Source organism: Oryctolagus cuniculus, chromosome 2 (assembly GCF_051225735.1).
Source record: "Oryctolagus cuniculus isolate XC-2025 breed Fujian yellow rabbit chromosome 2, ASM5122573v1, whole genome shotgun sequence".
Lineage (NCBI taxonomy): Eukaryota > Metazoa > Chordata > Mammalia > Lagomorpha > Leporidae > Oryctolagus > Oryctolagus cuniculus.
In genome coordinates, this window is record NC_142868.1 from 44150176 (window position 1) to 44168033 (window position 17858).

At 53.8% G+C, this 17858-nt stretch overlaps 1 protein-coding gene across 1 annotated transcript in view; it reads right to left on the minus strand.

Moving 5' to 3' along the window:
- Positions 1 to 14493: 14493 nt before the first annotated feature.
- PRSS55 (serine protease 55) overlaps positions 14494 to 17858 on the minus strand; it is a 37598-nt gene continuing 34233 nt past the window's right edge. The window contains exon 5 of the mRNA XM_008248975.5: positions 14494 to 17299. Within this exon, the coding sequence (XP_008247197.2) occupies positions 16982 to 17299 (318 nt within the window). The 3' untranslated portion in view covers positions 14494 to 16981. The remainder of the gene's footprint in view (positions 17300 to 17858) is intronic.

Genomic DNA, 17858 nt, shown 5'->3' on the forward strand with positions numbered 1-17858 from the left:
GAAGTGGGCCCAACTTTAGGGTGGGTACACCTGGGGCCATTTCTCTCAGCTATAAACATGGTGAAGGGCTTGTCTAAATTAGGAAGCCCTCGTGCAGCCATTCTAATAGGGACGAGATGGTAACTTATTTTGGTTTTACTTTGCATTTTCCTGATGATTCATGATGTTGAGCATTAAAAAAAAAACGTATTGGCCATTGGTGTCTTTTTGTGAGAAATATATATTCAGATCCTTTGTCCATTTTAAAAAGTTTTTTCTTGCTATTGTTTGAATTCCTTACCTATTCTATATATTAACACCTTATCAGTCGTATACCCTGCAAATATTGTCCCCCATTCCAGGGATGCCTCTTCGCTCTGCTGAGTATTTCCTAGGGTGTGCAGAAACTTTTTTAGTTTAATGCCAACCCACTCATCTCTTTTTCCTTCTGTCACCTGCTCTTTGGGGGTCAGAGCCAAGCGTTGCTTTCTCAGCCTCAGGTGCGGCAGACGAACATGGGCCGAGGGCCCCTGGAGCCTCTCCAGCCATCCTCAGCTCCGCTGTTACTAACACACCCACGAGAGGGGAATTTCTCAAAAATCCCAACCTTGAAGCATTGTCAGTTAGAATGCACTCTGGCTTAAACCAAATAGTTCCTAACCTTTATTTTATGAGAAGGAAGAGGCGCTTCTTCACAGCCAGTAGCTCCCAACACCTTTTTAATTTTTTCTTTAAGATTTTTTTTAATTTATTTGAAAGGCAGAATTATAGAGAGACAGAGGCTGGGTCACTCCTAAATGGCCACAATGGCCGGAGCTGGGCCGATCGGAAGCCAGGAGCCAGGAGCCTCCTCCGGGTCCCCCACGTGGGTGCAGGGGCCCAAGGGCCTGGGCCATCTTCTACTGCTATCCCAGGCCATAGCAGAGAGCTGGATTGGAAGAGGAGCAGCCAGGACTAGAACCGGCTTCCACACGTGATGCCTGCACAGCAAGTGCAAGTGGAGGATTAACCCACTGTGCCACAGCGCCGGCCGCCACCCTGTCTTCTAATGCATGAAGAGCTCTCTTTTTGGACTGTGCACTATATGGCTCATTGAGGTGAGGCAGGGCAAGGAGCCCCGAGCCCCAGTCCTCTCCAGCGTCCTCTGTAAGAGTTCTCACACCCCGCGGCTCTCGCTGCATCCTCAGAAGTGCCGTGGTTCTGTCACTTCACCGCTCCTCAGTCAGGGAGTGCGCAAAGCGTCTGCTTTTGGAAGCAGTGTGCGGTGCCCGTCAAACAGACACTTGGGGGGCAAAGCACCATCTCCAGGGGCTTCGCAGGGAAGGCGGTCCTGGACTGGACAGCAGGCACGACACAGCGGACTGCTTTGTTTTCCCTTGTAAACGGATGGCGTGGTGACTTCTCCCTGGTCATCAAAATCTCTAGGGGTCAGCACAGGACAAGGGGACAGTGTTCCACCACTCTCAGCTGTCCCCACCGCCCCCTTGCTGACACACCAGTCGGCATTGCCAGGGTTAGGAGGCGGAGGTCTCCATGAATTTCCCTTAACTTGCCAAGACACCCCAGGGCCACACAGTGTCGCAGGCAAGCTGGTCCCCGGTCCACCAGGACTTGCACGCAGCTCAGTCCGTGCCTGTGACCGCGTCCATGAGCCTGTGACCACGTCCATGAGCCTGTGACACTGAGGCCCGGCTCCCCCGAGGCTGCAGCTGTGTGCTCCTGGCACCTGACGCTGACTCTGATTCATTTACTGAATGAGTGGATGAATGAATGAATGAATGAATGGGTGCATTTCAAACCAGGACTGTTTCTGCCTCCCAAGGTCATTGTCTCAGGAGGAGCCCAGGCAAATGAGATCTGCGCGAAGTCCTGAGTGCTGATTGCTTCCTGTGCCTTTTGACCTCCAGCTATGAAGCTCGACCTTTACTGCTTGTTGAACACAGAGGGCTTTTAGAGGATATCCTTCACTGCTCTCCCACGAGGAAAGGGGCCTGGACGCTGCTCAAAGCCCCCTCGTTTGGGCCCTTTGGAGCACACTCTGAGGCAGGAAGATACCACGGGAGGGTGGCAGCAGCAGCAGATTTCAAAGCTGGAGGTCCTGGAGGAAGCCTGGGTTCATGTTCGCTTTCCAGGCAGGAGCAGTTTCGGGGGGGGGGGCCCTGTGACTGCGACAACCGAGCAGAAATCCCTCCCTCCACCCCACACAGCTGTGTTCCTGCACACGCACCTGCACGCACACACCCGCTTTGGAAGGACCTGGGGTGCTCAGCATAAGTACTGAGTGGGAAGCAGCTCTTCCAAGATGTTAACATAGCCAAACCCAAGATAAGCTGCCCTGGGGGCTGTGGCCCGAGTGTCCCCCAACATTCTGTGTCTGGAGGCTTGGGTCTCGGTGTGCTGATGTAAGAGGCGAGGCCCCAGGGCAAGGTAATGAGGTCATGGGGTCACCGCCCTCTAAGGGCTTGAATGGACTTCTCAAGGGACCCGGGTGAGTTCCCCAGAGGAGCCAGGGGCCTGGAGCCCTTCTGCACGCACTCCAACCACTGTGGCAGCCCACCCAGGGGCTCCCCCCCAACCCCTACCACACACAGATGGGGCTGCCCGGGGCTCCCCACCACCACCACCACACACAGATGGGGCTGCCCGGCCCCCCCACACACACAGATGGGGCTGCCCGGGCTACACAAACCTCTTTTCTTTATAAAGTACCCAGCCTCAGGCACGTTGTTGTAGGAACAGAGGATGGAAGAACACAACAGGGTAGCTGGGATTTGCATATAGCATGGCTGTCCTCAGGTAGAGGAAATACTGCTGCAAGCAGAGGCAAAGGAAGAAAAGCGAACTCCTTCTCCCAACGCAGACCTTGAGAAGTGGCTGCTTGCTGCCCTCTGCGATCTTGTCTAGGGAGGGAAGACGTCCTAAGTTCTGCTTCTGTAGACTCCAGTCATAAATCTGTCCTAATTAATCTGCCCCTGGTATCTCTTCTACAGACACCAGGCCCACCGACCATCGGAAGTGTGGTCCTAAGTCACTAGGCTGCAGTTTAAACCCAGCAGCGCTGTACCAGCTAACGTGTGGTGCTGAGGAACTATAAATGTTGTAAGAAACTTGGGGTTGTTGCTCAGTTCTCAGGAAACGATTCCAGCTGAGCCCGCTGGCATAATGAGATCCTCCACTGTCTCTGGTGCCTGTTTGAATGGAGGGAGTTTTCCCACCCGATTTCTGTATTGATCACACATTCTGCTGGGGACAGGTTGGTGGGGGGCAGAGGGGAGGCTGGGTGAGAAATCTGCAGGAAATCCTGGCTCAGAGGTGGGGAGGGTTCGGCTGCCACTTGCTGGTGACACCAGTATCCCGGTCCCAGTCCCGGCTGCTCCCCTTCCGATCCAGCTTCCCCCTAACGTGCCTGAGAAGGCAAGGGGAGATGATGCTGGTTCTTGTCCCTGTCACTCATATGGGAGACCAGGCCTTGGCCTGGCCCGGCCTCAGCCATTGAGGCCATTTAGGGAGGGAAGCAGTGCAGTGATTGGAAGATCTCCCTTAGAACTCTCACCCCCAACCCCTGCCCTGTCACTCTGCCTGTCAAATAGATAGATAGATGATAGATAGATAGATAAATAGATCAATCGATCGATCTTAAGAAAAAAAAAAAAGATGTGTGGAGGCAGGGGTTGGAATCCTGGGCCCCAGCCTTCTCCGGCGAGGCTGACAAAATGGCACCAGCTGGGGAGCCTGGGACCTTCATAGAATTCCCAGCGAAAGTCCCCAGGCTCAGATCATCCTGGCGCTTAAGGGCACAGCAGACGGGTGACTCGGAGCCAGAGCTGGTGCTGAGATGGACTGACAGACGGGACAGGGAGTGGGCTCAGGCTCCACGGGGTTGCGTCAGAGCAACTGGACTCGGCAGCCGGCCGGCGGCAGTGCGGCGGGGTTCCACCACGTGGTTCTCCAGGATGGCAATCCTGGGATTCCTCGGGCCTTCGGGCTCCCCCGGGCCTTCCCTGTGTGTTCTGTCATTGCAGCCAGCAGAGAGCTAGGCTGGGAGGTCATGATCCCGTCCACCCTGCAGGCAGGGAAAGTGCAGCTTCGCGGAGAGAGACAGGAGGAGCGCTGGCTGTGGTTTGCCATCTCCTGGGCCCGAGTTCTCTACTTTTTTTTTTTTTTTAAGATTTTATTTATTTATCTGAGAGGTAGAGATATAGACAGTGAGAGGGAGAGACAGAGAGAAAGGTCTTCCCTCCACTGGCTCACTCCCCAAATGGCCACAATGGACAGAGCTGCGCAGATCTGAAGCCAGGAGCTTCTTCCCGGTCTCCCATGTGCATGCAGGGGCCCAAGGACTTGGGCCATCTTCCGCTGCTTTCCCAGGCCATAGCAGAGAGCTGGACTGGAAGTGGAGCAGCCGGGACTCAAACCAGCACCCATATGGGATGCCGGCACTGCACGTGGTGGCTTTACCCACTACACCACAGCGCTGGCCCTGCTGAACGGGTTTTCAGGTGACTGAATGACAGGAGGGCCGTGCCCAGGGGACACCGGGGAGTGATGTGCTTGTCCTGTGGATGCAGGTCTAACGCTCTGGCACCCTGAACAGGCTCCAGCTGCTGTGCTGCCAAAGCAGGTCTTCTGCCCACAGGGTCCCCATGGTCGCTGGAGGGAGGATGGCCTCCAGGCTGCACAGACCAAGTATGGGTTCACAGCCGTGGTTCACTAACAGAGGGACGTGAACGGCCCAAGGGGACGCCCTCCTCTGTGCCAGGGAAAGCTCATTCCGGCTCCTAGGAGCTTAGCTGTTCCACCATGCCAGGTTCCCCCATAGCGTCCCAGGGACCACGGCACTCAGCCAATCCGGGAGCTGCAGGAATACAGCGGCTCCTGGAAACTGAGCAGACAAGGAACATCTCATCTTCCTTTCATCCCAACGCTGTGTCCGTCACTCCCCTGGGTGCCCCGGTGTCCTGAGCCTTGTCCAAGTCCTCACAGGAACAAAGAACCTGCTTCCCAGACACCTGCAACTGTGTCCGGAGCCATTCTGCCACCTGCTGACGATGTCTGGGAACTGCAGCCCCTGGCTGGCCAGGGCCACTTGAGCAGCAAGTTGGCGCCTGCCTAAGGAAGCCCCACTCACTCTGCAAAGCTCTGTGAAGCTCTGTGTGGTAAAGGCGCCTGACACCTAGGATGCTCTTTCACGCGTGGAGCCATGGTTCTGCCCCTCACTTCCCCTGCACGGCTGCTCCCAGGAGATCTTCAGCATCTGCCTGCGTACTGTGTCTGTCCCCTGCCTCCAGACTGTCAGCATTCTATAGCCAGGCCAGCACAGCACATCTAAGCAAGTGTCTGACGGATGAATGAGCGGACACCACCAAATGTGCACCGACCCAGGGGGGCTTCTGCTTCCTCTAGGCATGGTTCTGGGAAGGCTGAAACAGGCATTGTGCATCCCAGCTCATGAGCGGCTGCTCTGGGGCTTCTGACTCCAGACAGAAAATCTGTTCCCAGCTTTCCTTGATGAGTACCCAGAGCGCGAGAGGGCCATGCACGCAGGGGGCTTGAGGGAAGGGAGGGTTACAGGGTGGGCGGGCAGTGGAAAGGGCCTGCCGTCTGTGGAAAGGTGGCCTCTCCAGCATCCCCCCTCCCTACTGTAGAAGGGGGCCTCGGAGACTTGGGAGGGGGAATGGAAGGAAAAGAGAAGGCATTTTGCCGTGCGGGTGCTGAAGCTCATTGGCGTCAGCCAGCTCAGCTCCGAAACTGCATCACACATGGGCGGCTGTGTTTCCTCACAGCTCCGAGGGGCGGCCCCTCTCGCAGAGGGCTGCCTTCTCCCGGTGTCCTCTCCCAGCCTTCCCCCGCCCGTCCCTCTGTCCCCATCTCCTCTTCTCACAACCAGCACCGGCCAGATTGGAGTAGAGCCCAGTTCGGTGGCCTCATTTCCCCAGAGCCCCCTCTCTGAAGACCCCTACCTCCAAATACAGCCGCATTCTGCCCCACAGCTCTCCTCCCCTTGCCCGTGCCCCCCTCCTTTCCCCACGGGCCTCCAGCTGCCTCCCTGCCTGTCAGAGTGGAGAGTGGCCAGCGACTGGCACACGGAAGGGCCAGGTCGCGGGTGTCAGTGACTGAGAGGACAGAACACCCCAGAAGCCACAGAAGCCTCAGAGGGCAGAGTAGCTTTGAATAGCATGTCCACTTTGACCAGCCACAAGACGAAATGCCGAGCAAGTGGCGGGGAGCCTTCTCTCAAAAGGCGGGGCTTCAGGGCTGACAGGAACAGGACTTGCTCTGCACGTGGACAGCAGAGGGAGCAGGCACTCGCAGAGTTCAGTTTCAGACAAGATGCTCCCCACACTTGGCCCGCAGTGTGCTCAGCTCATTTTAGGAGAAGTCTCTTGACCCTTGTCCAGGTCCTTCGCCCGTGAAACGGAGGATTGGGACCAAGTCCGCCAGTGAGATTGGAGTCCCAGTTCTGATGCTGCCAGCTCTGTGACCTCAGTCAAGTCACGTAACCTCTCTGAGATGGTCTCCATTTCACAAATACTTTGATTAAGCATCTCTACTCCAGGGCCACCTCTTGCATTCTCACTAGCTGAAGACTTTAGAAAAATGTTTCCCACACAATTATAGACCTACAGAAACTAAGGAGTACCTCGGATATTCTGGTGTGTGGTTCTACAAAGAAGGCACAACCATCAACAGCAGGAGATGGACAGTGGTATCCTGCCATCCTCTGATTCTCAGACCTTGCTCAGGTTTTGCCAAATGGCCCAGCAGAGACTTTTCTAGCAAAAGGCCCTGTTCGGAACAACAGGCCTTGGGTCATCACATCTTTCAAGTTCTCGTAGGTATAAGACAATGCCTCCAGCTTCCTTTGATTTTCCTGATCTTAACCCTTTATCACAGGTATTTATTTATTTGAGAAGAAAGAGAGAGAGCGCACTCCTATCTAAGCACTCCCCACATGCCTGAAATAGTCAGAACTGGGCCACACTGAAGCCAGGAACTGGGAACTCAATGAGGTCTCCCATGTGGTTAGCAAGGACCCAAGGACTTGAGCCGTCATCTGCTGCCTCCCAGGGTGTGCATCAGCAGGGAGCTGAGTCAGCAGCCAGAGGCAGATAAGGGACCCAGGCTCTCCCATGTGGAATGAGGGCCTCTTAACCACTGCATATAAGGCCATACAAGGCCAAATGCTCGCCTCAAACAGCCTTAAATCCTCTGCCAGTGATGTTCGTAAGCTGCTCCTCGGGGCCAGGTCTCCTCGCCCGAGGACTCCTCGCCTGGGCTCTGGCTTCCCACACCAGCTCATGCCCCTGAGTGACATCTGGCGCTCAGCCCGGCTGGGCGCCCCCCTCAGCCGGCTGGGGCCCAGCACCCCTTGCCGCCAGCCCCTCCCCCTCACTGCTCCCAGGCAGCTGGGGCCAACACGGCTCCCAGCCCTTGAGCTGAGAATACCAAAAGGGGCTTCACCTCCCTCTGTGCCTTAGGTTAAGGGAAGGGAAGGGGAGGGGGAGGGAAAGGGAGAGGAGGGAGGGTGGGGAGAGAAGGGGAGAAGAAGGGGAGGAGGAGGGAAAGGGAGAGGAGGGAGGGTGGGGAGAGAAGGGGAGAAGAAGGGGAGGGGGAGGGAGGGGTGGGGGTTGGGAAGGGAACGAGAGGGAAGATGGTATCTCAAGACTGATCCCTGGGTGTTGTCCTGGGTGGGCTGGTGCCTGCTGGTGGCTGTGGCTAAGGAGGAACGGGAGGGCAGGAGCCCCAGGTATCAGGCAGAGGCGCGTCCATGTCAGGAAGGAGGCTGAAGGCACTGGGACGACTTCCCACAGCCCAGCGTTCCGAAAGACTGGTGCAGGGTCCGAGACATGGCAGGGCCAGGGGCAAGGCCAGAGGCAGCTCCACAAAGCACTGTGGGCTCTGTGTTCCCAGGAAGGTCAAAGGGGTCAGCACCTTGGGAGCAGCAGGGGCGTTGCCTGAGGGCAGTGGTGCCAGAGGCGCAGGTGAGTGAGGACCACGCAGGAACTGTGGTGCCAGGAGGAGGAGATGCAGCCGCCGAGCGAGCTGAGCTGTGCAGCGGGGGAAGTCCTGGCGCCATGAGCCGGAGTGTGGCCTGTGCACGGCTGCCTGGGCGGCCCGGCAGCAGAGCCGGGCTTTGTCCTGGTCGTCAGAGCTGAGGAGAGCTGAGTCCCCTGTCACTGGTGGCATTCAAGGAGGACAACGAGTTGGTGGGGTTGAGGCAGAGCACTCCACCAGGACTGGATCCGGCCTGGACAGGGGCCCGGGGCCCGGGGTCGGGTGGGGGGGTCCTGCTCCAATTTTTGTGGCTCTGGCTGAATACCAGGGACTGAGCAATGCACAGAGGAAAGAGGTTTCTTGTGCTACAGTCCTGGAGGCTGCAAGTGCAAGGTCACGTGAGGTCACGTGATGAGGTCCCCGCCCCGCCCCGCCCCGCCGTGCTGCTTCAACTCCTGGCGGATGACGGGACGGGTGGGGCGGACGCCTGCAACACCTCACTTCGCAACAGCCTGGTCTCCAGGTAACTCATTCATCCGGGAGGGCGGGCGGAAGTCGGGCAGGCGGAAGTCGCTCAGCCGGGAAAGGGCCTCACTGGCTCCTGAGGACCCCGCCCTTGAGGCCCAAACCCCTCCCGTAAGGCCCTGCCCCCAGGCCAACCCCCAGCTCGCACCGCATGCTGTGGAGCTGGGTAACCATGAGGCCTCCGCCCCTGGCGTCAGCTAGGCCCTGACACCTCACAGTGGCCTTGCCCTGCCACGGTTCCCTGCGTGTCACAGGCAAGGGAGCTGGCTCGCAGCTGTCCATATTTGCGGGGCTCAGCCGGGAGCCCTGGCCAGCTTGTTTCTGACCCCTGCCTTCCGTGGCTCTCAAAGGTGACTCAGGATGCCGCCCCGGGCCTTGCGCTGCCCCGCGGGCCCCCGACAGGGGCTGCCTTTTCCCTCCCCATCTGTTCCCGGCAGCTGCTCCCCAGCATCTGAACCCCTGGGTGATCTGAGGACAGCACCGTGGCAGGAAGCCCTGCAGCTGCCCCCCTCCCCGCCCCATTCACTGGCGCACAAGCCAAGAGCGATAAAGCGAGCGCTAAAGATAGAAGATGCCTCTTGCTGGCCTGCTCTGATGTAAAAGCACGCAGAACTTGGAATTAAACAGCCACTCCGCCTCATCGCAGAGCAGCGGGGCTCAATTAAGCTGTTCTGGCCCCGGGCTCGGGGGAGTGTTGGGTGCTTTTATTGCTCAAGACAATGAATAATACATGAATGTGCGCAGGCTCAGCTCAAACTGTGACTCATGCGTCAGGCGGCCGGCTTGGTTCCATTCCAGTCCATAGTCTAATGTGGACCTACATCATCCTGCACCTTAGGCTGCCTGGGCTTGGAGCCCAGGCCCTGTGCTTCTTGGGGATTCAAGTTTGCGTCTTCTAGGGCAGCCATTTAGCCTTGTGGTTAAGACAACCCTCATCCTCATGTCCCAACCTGGAGCACCTGGGTGCGATTCCAGGTTCCAGCTTCCTGCAACTCAGACCTGGAAGGCAGGGGTGATGGCTCAAGGAACTGGGTTCCCACCACCCATGTGGGAGACCTGGATTGATCCTCCCAGTGGCTGAGCCATTTGGGCATTGGACAGTGAACCAGTGAGCGGCAGCTCACTCGCTCGCTCTCTCCCCCTCCTTCTCAAATAAATACATTTAAAAAACCTTAACAAAGAATACTTTACATTGTCTAGGGAATAGCTTCCTGAAGTCCGGCACATGGACCTAGCCTGCAGAATGCTTGTCACCAGCCCATGAAGAGATAAGTACAGAAATGGAGTAAAAGCTTAGAAACCTTTTAGCAATTTAATAGTGATTTATGTGAGTTGAATCTAGTAATAAAATTGAGTTGACACTTTTTTTTTTTTTAATTTGAGAGGCAGATATACACAGAGAGAGGTAAAGAGAAAGAATTAACAGAGAGAATGCTCATACTCTGGTCTACTCCCCCAGATGCCCACAATGGCCAGGACTAGGCAAGCCAGGCCCAAGCCTGAACTTAACTCAGAACTCACAAGTGGGTGGCAGGCTCCGACCACTCTGGTCATCACTTGCTGCCTCCCAGGGTCTGCGTCGGCAGGAAACGAGACTCAGGAGCCAGAGTCAGGAATGGAATGAACCCAGGCACTCACAGGCGTCCTAACTGTGCATCTTAACCACTAGACCAAATCCAAATGTCCACCACCACCACCACCCCGAGCTTGCATTTTATATGTTTGCTGTTTACTTCACTTTTGGGGAGTAATTCAATCTTCTATTTTACAGAAGTACTGATTTGCTATAAGTTAGACATTTAAAACAAAACAAAACAAAACAAAGAGGCCTTGGTTCCTTTCCCCACTGGTGGTCTGAGCAGCACAGTGGCTGAGACAGTCTGCAGAGCACGTGGTGAGCTCCATGACCCTGGGAGCGCGACGGGCTGGGTGCAGGAACTTGGAGGACGGGGGAGCACTGTGTTCCCCGCCGGGTTCTCTGCGCCAGGCACGATGCTGGCATCCAGCTGTGCGACCCTGCAGCTCATGACCGCTGCCCACCTTCCTGCAGCCACCATGCCCTCCCACAGCTTGCAGACCCATGGCGCAATCAGGACATCTGAGTTCAACCCCGATCCTGCCACCAAGTAGTTGGTTGGCCTCAGGCAAATCACTGCCTTCACTGGGCCTTAGGTGTCTCCTTTGCAAAATGTTAAGTGTTGGCCAGGTTGCTCTGAGGGGTCTGTTTTAGTTCATTTGCTGTTGCTATAACTAAATACCACAGACTGTGTCATGTGCGAAGACTGATGGTTTATGTGGCCCACAGTTGTGAAGACTGGGAAGTTCAAGATCAGGTGCATCTGGTGAGGATTTTCCTGCAGTTAGAAACTCCTGCAGAGTCCCAAGGTGGTGCGTTACACAGTCAGACAGAGCAGGGGCACTAGCCTGGGTCTCTCTTCCTCTTCTGTAAGCCACTGATTCCATCATCCCACCCTCATGCCCTAATCCTAATGACCTGCCCCAAAATCCACCTCCAGTACCATCAATATGACTGTGGATTATGTTCCACCGTGAGTTTCTAAGGGCAAACACCTACTGGGCCTTCTAGATCTTTCACTTGATGACCTAATCCTGGGTCTGGTAACCACTAAGATGTCTATCTTATTTATTTATAAGAGATAGACAGACAAAGAGAGAGATCCCACCCACTGGTTACCTTTTCAAATGCTTGTGATGGCCAGGGCTGGGCCAAGGCTGAGGCCAAAGCCAGGAGCCAGGAACTCAATCCAGGTCTCCCATGTGGGTGGCAGGGGCCCAAGCACTTGAGTCATCTTCTATTGCATTTCCAGGCATATAAGCAGGAAGTTGGATCAGAAGCGGAACAGCCAGGACTCAAACCAGCACTCTGATATGGGACGCTGGCATTGTAAGCGGCAGCTTAACCTGCTGTGCCACAACACCAGCCCCCTTTTTTTCTTTTTCATTTATACTCTTTCCACCAATATCTTCCATCCCTGGGGAGGAAGGGGCCTGAAATCCATTTTCTCCCTTAATGACGACTTCATGCAATCTCCTGTAGCCATGCCAGACCTCTTAGAAAATGCATTAATGGAATTCTTTAGTGGGAATAACCTTTGCTATAAACAGTGTTTAGAAGGGTATGCTTGGTCTACCTAACAGTGCTCATGGTAAACAAACCTGGAGCTATGGATTTATAGCATGATGCTGGTGAGGACACCATGGAAATCAAGTCCTTGTTTGTCAATAAGAGGGAGGTATCTCTGACTCGGAAACAGCTCTTCTAAGTGACGTTTCCACGGCCATGGCTTGGAGATCCCAGATGATAAATACAGGCCAGAGTGAGTCTCACTGCAGCCATAAAGGACCCGGCAAGCAGCACTGGCAGCCTCAGACCCTGCCGTGCCTTTGGAATATTTGTATCGGTGAAATTATTAGGGAAGTTTGATACTGGGCAAGAGATTCGATCCATCAGTTTGACGGACAATCTGTCTCCTGTCATGGCTTCCATTCCCTTCTTTATGTGAGTGACTCTAAAATCTGTTATCTCCTGGCCCAGCCCAGTCACTTGAGCTCAAAACCGTACAGGCAAATGACTACTCAACATCTCTGCTGGATGCCCAGGGAGAGCTTAAATTCAGCATGTCACGGTCTCAACTCTTCCTTTTATCTCAGCGGAACCAGAAGCTCCACCCCTGAGATGCTCAAATGATGGCCTGAAAGAGAGCAGGCACGGGGTGTGGGGCTGGTGAGGCCCCTGCTCAGATTTGGAGTTCTGTGAGCTCAGAAATCTTGGAAGGCTGTCCAGTCACCCATTACCAGACTAACAGCACCCACGAGCTTTTCTGTCTGCAGCTCAATGTCGTGGGAAAATCCTCTGAGTTTAAAGTGTGCAAGAGTAAGCCTGGGGGCCGGCGCTCTGGTGTGGTAGGTTAAGCATCCGCCTGTGGTGCTGGCATCCCATATGGGCACCAGTTTGAGTCCTGGCTGCTCCACTTCCAATCCAGGTCTCTGCTAATCCACCTGGCAAAGCAGTGGAAGATGGCACAAGTGCTTGGGTATCTGCAACCGCGTGGGAGACCAGGAAGAAGCTCCTGGCTCCTGGCTTAAGATCAGCACAGCTCCAGCCATTGTGGCCATTTGGGGAGTGAAACAGCGGATGCAAGACCTCTCTCTCTCTCTCTCTCTCTCTCTCTGTAATTCTGCCTCTCAAGTAAATATTTTTTTAAAGGGTAAGCCTGATTCTCTATGCATCATTCAGAACTCTTCCAGTCACATGCCACAGAAAGCAAAGTTTAATAAAGAGAACTTCATTGACTGGTAATTAAAAACCTGTGCTTCTGTGTACAGAACCTGTGCATCTTGTAGTGCCAGAAAGGAAGGAATTGCTCGAACACACACACACACACACAGTACCACATGGACAGGGGTATGACACACACACACACACACACACACAGTACCACACAGACAGGGGTACCACACACACACACACACACACACCACCACCACACTGACAGGGGTACATCTAAGGGGCACAAGATCCCACTGAAAGAGCACTCAATGGCCAAGCCTGGGACAAGTTGAACAATAAAACAAACAAACAAACAAAAAATATATATATATATGTGTGTATATATATATAAACCCAAAGCAAATAATAAATGTTCATGCATCCATGCTGATAGAAAAGGCTGATTGAATTAAGTGACACATGTGAGAGACGAAACAAGTCTGCCACAGGGAAAAATTTCAAATAAATTATATAGATACTCTGCCCTAAAGGAAGAGGAGCATAACTCACTCCCTCACGTGGGCAATGCACGGTGACGCCTGTCGAAGAATACAGAGTGGAAGACGAGCAGAATGAGGAGCTCTCTAGGAGAGACAACACCTGCCCAGGTGAGCAAGGTCAACCCCAGCAACTGTCAAGTCCTGCTAGTGGGAGCTATCTGTCATTTGATGTGATGACATTGGCACTTAATCCTTGTGAGCTTCCTCCACACCCGTAACTCCAACATAATAAGAAAAATTAGGAAAGTTCCAACAAAGGATCAGAACACCATCGAACTGTCACAGTCATCAAAAACAAGGAAAGTCTGGGAAAGACGTTTGCTGCAGCAGTGTTAAGACATGGCTTGGGATGTACACAGCCCATATCAGAGTACCTGGACTTGAATCCCAGGTCGGCTCCGAATTCCAGCTTCCTGCCAAAGTGCGTCCTAGGAGGCAGCGGGAATGGCTCACGTGGTTGGGTCCATGCATCCATGTTGGAGACCCAGATGTGTTCTCACCTCCTGGCTTTGGTTTGGCTCAGCCTTGGCTGTTGTGGGCCTTTTGGGAGTAAACCAGTCGATAGGGAGATCTCTGTCTCTCTGTCTCTCTCAAATAAAACAGACAGCAACAGCATGGAAAATCTGAGAATCTGTCACAGCCAAGAGGGGCCCGAGGACACATGACAACTGAGTGTCATTTTTGCATCTTAGGGACCCTGGAATTAAAAAAAGGACATCAAAACTAGAGAAATGTGAATAAACTGTGGAGTTTAGTTAATGATAATATATCCAAGTTGATTCATTGTTACTAATGCAAGATGTTAATAGCAGTGGGATTTGAGGGAGATAGAAAAGAGGTGGCGGGGCCAGAGCTGTGGCACAGCAGGTTAAAGCCCTGGCCTCGAAGTGCCCGCAATCCCATATGGGCGCCAATTCAAGTCCCGGCTGCTCCACTTCCGATCCAGCTCTCTGCTGTGGCCTGGGAAAGCAGTAGAAGATGGCCCAAGTCCTTGGGCCCCTGCTCCCACGTGGGAGATCCGGAAGAAGCTCCTGGCTCCTGGCTTTGGATCGGCGCAGCTCCGGCCGTTGCGGCCATCTGGGGAGTGGACCAGCGGATAGAAGACCTCTCTCTCTGTCTCTAACTCTCTCTGTAACTCTGTCTTTCAAATAAATAAAATAAATCTTAAAAAAAAAAAACAAAACCCAGCAGCTCATGTGGGAACGTGGGATGCCAGTGTCCCAGGCAGTAGCTTAACATAATGCCAACCTTTAAAAAAAAAGAGAAAGAAAGAAAAAAGAAAAGAGGTGGTGTATGAAAACTTTGTGCCCCTGCCTTCACTCTCAGGGAAGTCACCTCCCCTGGGAGCCTCGGAAGCTCCAGGCTTAGGTGGCACTGAGTGTCAATCCCAGCGGTCAGAGAACTGCTCTGTGTCTTGGTGGATGTGCACAGAGGGGAACTGCAGGTACCCCTGAGGCTGTAGGTGGGCACACTCTGATGGGACACCCATGATCACTGGGGGACAGGACTCATTCACTGCATAATGTTTAAGCTTACAACCCCCTTGTCGTGGTCAAGCGTTGCCATGGTTGAATGCAAAATGGCAACACTGATCCCACCTCACTATGGTAGTAGCCCATACAACATACAACATACAACATACAATCCTTCCAGGGTGCTGCAGAGAAACAGAATGAATAGGATGTGTGTACACAAGTGTGTATAGGAGGAGTCTTCAAAAACTCCACAGAAAATATGTACTATGAATAAGCTGTGGGTAGATTTCAACAAAAGTTTTTTGGACCAAAATAAGCTTGGCTTTCAGTTCCATTTTCCATGAATGTTTTGAAGTCTCCTTGCATATCCACACATCCTATTAATTATATGTCTAATAAGGAGTTGGCTCACTTGATTATGGGGACTGGCAGGTGCAGCTCTGCTGTGTGAGCTGGCAGGCTCAGGACCTGGGAGAGCCAACGCCGCAGATCCAGCTGGAAGGCCAGAGGCAGAGACACAGAAAGTCAGTGGTGCAGCTACAAATCCAAAGGCAGTCTGCTGGGAAGTTCCCTCTTTCTCTGCAGTGGGGGGCGGGGGACAGTCTTTTTGTTCCATTGAGACTTCCACTTGATTGGATGAGGCCCATCCACACGATGGAGGGCAACCTGCTTATTCAAGTTCATTGAGTTTAATATTCATCTCATCCAAAGACACCCTTGCCCCCAGGACGACAGACAGAATTAGCCCCAGGCACCCTCACACAGTGGCTTAAGTTCCTCCCACACGGCAGAACTGATGGTGTGCTTACACTTCCCTTAAGGACAACTTGTGTCTTCCAATTATGCAACCTTAAGTTTTCCTCTGGATCCTAGTTTTTTTTGAAGTCCTCTCTTTTGAAGCAGACAGGCCTACTCTGTTCCCTCTGCTCTCTACGTGTTGCCAGTCCTCTCTCCTGGCTCACCCTGGAGCCACACTGATAACACTCTCCTCCAACTGGCCCATCCCATGCTCTCTTCATCCCCAGAAAGGCGTGCTTCTCCTTTCGGCGGCTGCTTCCCTGTGGCTCACTTCCTGCTGGGTTCTGGCCAGGGCACAGCCCCCCTGTGTGTTCTGCAATGCTCGCTCCCAGCTGCTCCACGCCCTCTGCATCACCGTGTGCAAGCAGCACCTGGGGAACAGGCTCCTGCCTCTGCTCATTGAGGCTGAGCGCTGCCCTGGGCCTCTCTCCTCTGGGTTTGGATGCTTGGGCTCCCACCAAAGGGCCTCTGAGGAAATGCAGAGCTTTCCATGGGAGTGTGGACTCTTGCCTGACCTACAGCACAGCTGACACTTCCGAAAGAGACTTCCTGTTCTCCTTCTCCCCACTCTAACCCTACTGCTCCAGTGATCCTACAGTACCAGTCCCCACAAGTCCTCTTTCCAGAAGCTCCTGGGAACCTGGGACTTGGCTTCCCAAGCACACCAGCCAGGCAGGCTCAGGGGAGGTCAACCATCCAGGACGGGCACCATCGAAGGACACCTTCGGGGTCCGTTCCCCTTTTCTGTTCGTGGCGCCCTGATTTCTGTTTGGGGAAGCATCTTCTCCCCCCCCCCTTCCCATGTCAACATAGTTCTGAATGGATGGCCCCTGCTGGGTCCTGGGGTGGGCATGTGAGTCGGGCCTACCCTAACAGAATATCGCTGTTGGCCAGCGTTTGCAGCAGCAAAGGGTTGTGGGCTTTATGCCTCTTGAGAGCAAGGCTGCAGCCCATGCTACAGTTGTCTGCCACAGGGCTTGCACTTTCTACTGGGCTGCTAAGCCGGTAGGATGCAAATTGGAGGTACTGGTGGTCATTCTGGCCACTGCTTCGAAACTCTTTCGAGGGTGATAGCCACAGTCAACGCTCCCTGCCAACATCTTAGAATCAGAAGGGCCTAAAGTCCTCATATCACCCCTGTTCATCCATTTGCTTGTTTCCTGTTGCATGTACCTATTCATACCTCTTTTAGACTTAAACCAGTCGGAGTCGGCTAACAGTCGCCTGGAATGAAAAGAGCCCTGACAATGCAGTGACCCGCAGCCCAGCCCCACACTGGGGCTCCCGCCTGACTTTCTGATCTTCCTGTTCTCAGCCTCTGGTCCTGGCCCTTTCATCTGCGTGGTAGCCAGTCCTTGTGCCGACAGCACGTTCTCGGCGCAGCCTCCTTCGGTTAGAGAATAGAATCTGTTTTATTTTCAGCAGGAAATGGCTCCAAACAAGAACCCGAAGAACAGAAGACACAACAGGAGCCAGAACCTGAGGCAACCTGGCGCTGGGGATTCGGAGGCCTGAGAGCCCGCTGGTTTCTCTTTAGGGACGTTTTCTTGGTTCTTAGAATCCAAGGGACTTCCCTGCTGCTGGGTCACGTTATCGATCCAGTGGATGTAGTTCACCAACAAGGTGTATATTCCTGGAACATTCTTCTCGCCACAGCTCCTGCCCCAGCTGATGATACCCACCTGGTACCACTTCCCAGGACTTTGGGTGCAGACAAGAGGTCCCCCACTGTCACCCTGTGGGCAGAGAACAGGTCAGGAGTGAGTTTTCTTCCAAACTACCCATCTGAAGCTGAGCCCATTAGGTGGAAGATAATTCATTCATCTTCCCTACTCCAGACTGCCAGTGTCCACCCCATCCCAGCAACTTGGGAGGAACATGCTGCTGTTAAATTCGCTTTGGGAGTTGTGGGTTGTAGAGTATGGAGGTGTCATTAAGCCACCAGTTGCACAAATTGTATCTTATATCAGAGTACCTGGGTTTAATTCCCAGCTCTGGATTCTGACTCCAGCTTCCTGCCAATGCAAATCTCAGGAGACAGCAGGTGATGGCTCAAATGGTTGGGTTCCTGCCACCCACCTAAGAGACCTGGATTGAGTTCCTAGCTCCTGGTTTCAGTCTGGCCTAGCCTTGGCTATTGCAGGCATTTGAGCAGTGAATCAGTGGGTGGGAACTTTCTCTCTCTCTCCCTATATTTCACTATCTCTCTGACCCTTAAATAAAATAAATTTTTAAAATCAATAAATAAAATGGGAGCAGATATTTTGGTGCAGAGGGTTAAGTGGCCACCTGACA